This window comes from Streptopelia decaocto (genome assembly GCF_964273445.1).
Source record: "Streptopelia decaocto genome assembly, chromosome: 2".
NCBI lineage: Eukaryota > Metazoa > Chordata > Aves > Columbiformes > Columbidae > Streptopelia > Streptopelia decaocto.
Window position 1 is genome coordinate 142321353 of NC_138655.1, and position 6000 is coordinate 142327352.

At 39.8% G+C, this 6000-nt stretch overlaps 1 protein-coding gene across 1 annotated transcript in view; it reads left to right on the forward strand.

Moving 5' to 3' along the window:
• The window catches only part of LOC309436900 (macrophage mannose receptor 1-like), a 32095-nt gene extending 28945 nt beyond the window's left edge, over positions 1-3150 (forward strand). The window contains exons 29-30 of the mRNA XM_082046534.1: positions 1103-1144; positions 1570-3150. Of these exons, the coding sequence (XP_081902660.1) occupies positions 1103-1144; positions 1570-1814 (287 nt within the window). The 3' untranslated portion in view covers positions 1815-3150. The remainder of the gene's footprint in view (positions 1-1102; positions 1145-1569) is intronic.
• Positions 3151-6000: the final 2850 nt, after the last annotated feature.

Consider the following 6000-nt stretch of genomic DNA (forward strand, 5'->3'; position numbering starts at 1 on the left):
CAGATTTGCCATCATCAGACAGATCCACTACACAAATATAATAAATGAAATGTGGAACCAATTAAGTCTCCTGCTTGTGGATCCCCACATGTTGGGAGGCTGGCAAAAAGTCATCCATGAGCTTTATAGGGCCTGGCCAGCCAGTCCTGCAAGCAATTAATTGAATCATACTCACCCAGCAGTGGAGGGAGGAAAAGGAAGTTGTCTGAATACGCTTAAGTATAGATCAAATGTGCTTTGCACTTTGGCAAGTGTAAAAAATTGACTTCTTCAGTGTGAATTGTTAAACTGAAAAAGTGTAAAAACTTTGATTGTCTGTCTCCCCTACCAAAAAAAAAGTGTTCAAAGAAATTGGTAGTGAAACAGGTTTGTGGGGGTTTTTTTGTTTGTTTTTCACCACCTAAAAATATTTTTAACAAGAATATTTGATGTATTCAACCTGAATTGTCAGGGAAAATGTTTTCATAAACTTTTCCATCTCCATGTACTGTGTTCAGCTCTAGGGCCCCCAGCATAAGAAAGACACAGACCTACTTGAGTGGGTCCAGAGCAGGACCACAAAGATGATTAGGGACTGGAACACCTCCCATATGAAGACAGGCTGAGAGAGTTGGCAGTGTGTAGCCTGGAGAAAAGAAGGCTCTGGTGAGACCTTATAGCAGCCTTCTAATACTATAAGGGGGCTAGAACAAAGATGGAGAAGGAGACTTTATCAAGGAGTGTAGTGATATGTTGCAGGGTAACAGTTTTAAGATGAGAGAGGGTAGATTTAGATTAGATACTTGGAAGAAATTCTTTACTGTGAGGGTGGTGAGACACTGGAACAGGCTGCCCAGATAAGCTGTGGATGCCCCATCCCTGGAAGTGTTCAGGGCCAGGGTGGGCAAGGCTTGAGCAACCCAGTCTAGTGGAAGGGGTCCCTGGCTATGGCAGGGGCATTGAAACAAGGTGGTATTTAAGGTCTCTTCAAATCCAAACCATTCTATGTTTATTTAAAATTTGTTAGGTATGCAAAATAAAAATTATTTGTGCAGTATTTATTTAATCTTTGAATGGTTGCTTGCAAATTGTGTATAATATATATATCTTTTTAATTTTAAAGTCATTGAAGCTGAGCCAACCCATGACTCACCTGTCAATAAAGGTAGGTTGGTTTCTTACATGCACATTAAACAGAAATTTCAATAAATTTATAGGCATTTATTATTTACAAGTAAAATTGCTTCCAAAAAAGTTTCATTTAAATATCCATTTACTGGTCACTGATGATTTCTTCAAAATAGCTGTTTAAAAGGAGAGCTCTTCTCTCAAACTGGATGTCTTATTGATTTTTTTTTTTTTCCTAAACGAATGGTATGCTGTGGTATATAACATTCCTTTTGAGAGGTATATAGAAGAGACTGAGCCAAATTTTGCATTGTCCATCCAGAACATACATAAATCTTAACTGCTGTTATGGTTGTTCAGTAATGTACAGTTCACCTACTTGATTTACTTAGGGAGGTGTTTGTTGTATGCAATAGCAGTCTCTGGCCATTTGCAGTAACTGTTCTGTTTTGTCTTTCACAGCATCAAAAAATGAAGCTGCTACTTCATCTTCAAATAATTTAGGCGGGATGATTGTTATACTGATCTTCCTTCTGCTAACAGGAACTGGCCTTACACTCTATTTCTTCTATAAAAAAAGACGTGATCGGCAAACAATTACAGCCAGTTTTGACAATGCCATATACTGTAGTGGTGCTGACCTTGGAACTCAGGAATCAAATTGTCTTGTGACCAATATTGAAGAAAATGAGCAGGCAACAGTTTAATAAACAGGCTGGTCTTGTGTCTGATTTTGAAAGGAATTAAAGTGCTGGAATACAAGAATTTTTAAGGCAAAGCAATTTTCTCCTATGGAAATTCTAGTTCATTTTGCATAGGATGCTTCTTGCTTTCTGTACTAGCAGGAAGAATCTTGCAAAGCAGATCCGGAGATCTGCTCACAAACAGTAGTAACCGGAAGGACTGTTGAACATATGTGTATTCTGTGCAAATGAACACTTGGGCATTTTCCATCTCTGCAGGGGTTCAGCGTCACGTTTAGGCACAAGAAGAACCATGCTCACCACAGGCAACTGTGAGAAAAAGCTCCTTAGCACGCTTCAAAAAGTATATCCAGATCTGTAGGTATCCTGACAATGGCGCCCCTGCTCTCCAGCACAGGCTGGCAGAATAACGCGGGTGGGATGGGACCTCCAAGCTCACCTGGCACAGGTCCCTGCCCAAAGCAGGACCAGGTCAGGCAGCCTGCTCCAGTGCTGTGCATCCGCATCTTCCTTATGCCACTGAGGTACCCACGGAAACCCTTCATGTTCCCCCTAGTACCTGAATTAACACATTTTCCTCCTCTGTATACAACTGATAGAAAGGAAAGTGTAAATTGTTTTTTTCTGCTTTAATTCTGTAACATAAGCATTGAAAGATCAACTACAATAAGGGGACTGAATGTATTGTGAATAGGAGTTGTTTTTCTCATTTAAATAATAGAATGGGGATCTCAAATGATTCTCCAAAGGGAGGAATAGGCAGGATGAAGTATATTTAATTCATACCTGAAAAAAATATATGAAATTTATTCTGGAAATCTCCAATACCAGTCAAGATTTTGTACATTTTAGGCCATTTTTTCAAAGCCTAATGAAATTACCATTAGAAAGTATTTTCTGTTTCTAAGCAAACTCCCCCTGTCCAAGTCTATTTTAATCCTTTGAGTATCATTCCAGAGTTCAGGCATGACTAAGGTGTTAACATTGCATGTTAGACTGTTCTACTTGTATATTCTTTGGGTTCAGAAACCCTAAAAATACACAGTAGGTTCACATATAATTTTTGTAGGGTTTGTTTGTTTGTTTGTTTGTTTTGTTTGTTTTGTTTATGTGTTTTTTTTCTTTTACAGTGTATTTTATGCCAAATGTAAATAAACAAATGACTCAAAACTCTTAGTCTAGAGAAGGTCCTTATTTAATTTGAAATTTTTTGATATTTTAATATTTTGACAGATTTTAATTGTGTTTAAATTAAAATATTTTGTGTCTGTGTGAAATACATGTAAGTAAGTTTTTATTCTACTTTGGTTCACTAAATAGGCATTAAAAGACTAGTATTAAGTAAAAGTTTGTGTGTCTTCTTAAACAGAACAATTTATCATAGAAGTGAAAGTAGCAGGAAGGAGGGATGAGATTCTTAAACTTCTATACATAAATAAGCATCCACTTTTCCTTATCTAGCATGTTCTCAAATGCCATTAGAGATGTATCTTTACCATCCTGTGAAACAGTGTGTCTTATTGCTTCTTCATCCCTGATATCTGGAAGTTTACCCTAATCGATGTCTAATGAAATTGTTGTAATTTAACACTACTTATGTGCCGTACTGCTCTAGCAGGTTCTGAGACAGATTCTTCTATATTTGATAGCTCTTGTCACATGTCTCCATATTTTCAGATGGTAACACTGGCTACATCTTCTAGACCTCTCATCCTTTTCACTTTCCATTCTAGATCCTGCTCTGTGGTATGTAGGTCCTTCCAACAGTTTGATGTGATGGTGGATAAGGTATTTCAGGTGAAATCCTAACAACACTGAGCAGCTCAAAAAGATTAATCCACCATTGTAACTTGCCATAAAGGACCCTTCTGTCTGAGGTCATCTGAATTGGTTCTATAGGATGCGTAGGCCTGGAGGGGGAAATGGTTACCAGAAAACAATAGGCCAAAGACAGAAAAGGTGACTAATGAGGAGTTAGTTTGTGAAGCTTTCCAAGGACTGACAAGTTTTGTAGATGAGTAGTCCTTTTGCATCTGTGAGAACTGAACCAAGAGTTTGCTGGGACTATAGAGGGCTACTAGTGCACACAAGAATCAGCAGAGGGTTGTGTAACTTGGGCCAAGACAGCAGTGGCTGCTATCTGATAATGACGAGTATGACTCTCTGAGGGACCTTCCAGACATCTCCTGAGCATCCCCCTCAGTGCCAGTATGGCTCTCTGTAACTAAACATACAGTTGGGATTGGTTCCTAAATATTGCTCCAACCAGGTAGCCTAGGCAACTTCAGGATTAGGCTGCAGTAAGCAGAGGTTTGGGGGAATCACAATTTGGCAACTTTGTCCAGTTTCCACATAGATTCTGTATTTGGGCTTAGGTGCCATATAATAGGATATATAAAATCCCTGTTCACATAGACAAGATGTGGAGATCTGCTTTCTCAATTTGCTTACCCTTTTTCTATGTGAGGGTGGTATTTTAGAGAGAATGTCCTGCCTTTTCTCACTATTTCATGGCGTTATATCCCTAAATGGAAAATACATCATGGCTGAAAAAGCAGTACCTGCCTTTAGGGAAGGAAAAGCTGTGGAAGAATTCACTATTGTAACTTTCTGTAATGTCAGATGGTGACACAGCCATGGTAGACAGATGTACAAAGACGAATGGAACATCCTCTTCCTCTAAAAGAATACCAATTTACAGAGAAACTATTTGCTAATATGGTTACCAGTAACTTGTAACAGAAAAGAAAACAGTAGCTGCAGTTCCTTGGCTAAAGCAAGAATATAAAAAGTTTTGAACTGGAAGTGGTTAATTTTTTGATTTACATTTCTGAAACTAGAAGACTAGAAAAGGAAGTGAAGAATAGTTGGGAACAAAGTGTAAGAAAGATCTATAAATACAAACAGAATAGATAGTTGTGAAATAAACTAGGGCCCTCAGGCTGGATTCCAATGGGCAAGAGCCAGATTTTCCGGGGTCAATAGGAAAGGTTTGAACTGCTCCATAAGCATAAAGTTGTCCTGATGTCACCGTATCCGGGCACAGGAACAGTCAGGGTTCATTTTGTCTCTTCTCAGATGTGTACTTATCTGACATATCCAGCTTTCTCCTTTCTATGACATTCTGCAGGGCATGACTTTTAATTCAGTATCTGTTAAACAGTATCTAAAGCTTTTTAAGAAAATGGTTAGCAGTTCTGGTTCCTCTGAGAAAATATTTGCTCTTGTTTTAGGAGAATGCACACAGTGTGACCATTATACTACCTTTTAATCCACATTCTTGATCTAGACAGCTAGATGAAATTAATCTCACCTACTTTTTGAACTAGTTGTCATAATTCTGCATTATAGTCAATAGTTAGCAATATATGTGTAGGACTTGCAGTTGTTCCATGATCCACTAGAAGAGGCTAGTGATGGAATGGAAGTTCCAAAGATGGGAAGAAATGATATTCAGCAATGGAAGGAATAGGGACTCATGTTGCAAGAAATACAGACTGAGATTGGTACAAAAACACGAGACAGCAGCGAGAGTGTGAGGTGACTGAAGGGAAAGGCCAAAATAGAAACAAAGGAGTTTGAACTGGACCAGAAGTGCTGGCCGAGACTCGGCAAAGCAGAAACTGGGAAACGCCGATGCTGCTGAGAGAAGTGCAGGGGGTTCAGGGTTCCTGCGGGAGGACAGGAGTCCTGCTTATGGGGAAGCAATGGGGGAGTGAGGATGCTTTGTGTACCAAGAGAAGCAACCAGCTGAAGGGAACTGCAGCCCCAGGAGCCCAGCTGCAGTGGTCAGGCCAGGGAAGAGGGTGTGTGTGTGGATGGGGAGGGGGCAGAGGGTATGAGATATCTGCATGTTTATTCCCCATTTGCCTGGGTACTCTGTGTTCTTTAGAAATGTCATGGCTGGGAATCAGAGAAGAAAACAGCCTGCCTCTCCACCTTGCCCTGGCTCTTGACACCTTGCACAGGGCAGAGCTGTCTAGAAAGATGAGGATGTGGTTTCTTCCTTGGGAGTGATGATTCTGCACAGAATGGGAACGTTTGAGTTTTATGGGGTTTAATATGTAGGATGTGAGCTATATGCCCGAGTACGTATCGATGTGTTCAGTGCATGCATTATATGGGGTTTCCTAAGTAAATGAGGATTATAAATATGGTAGGGGGAAGGGGAAGAGGCTTTGGAGGATCA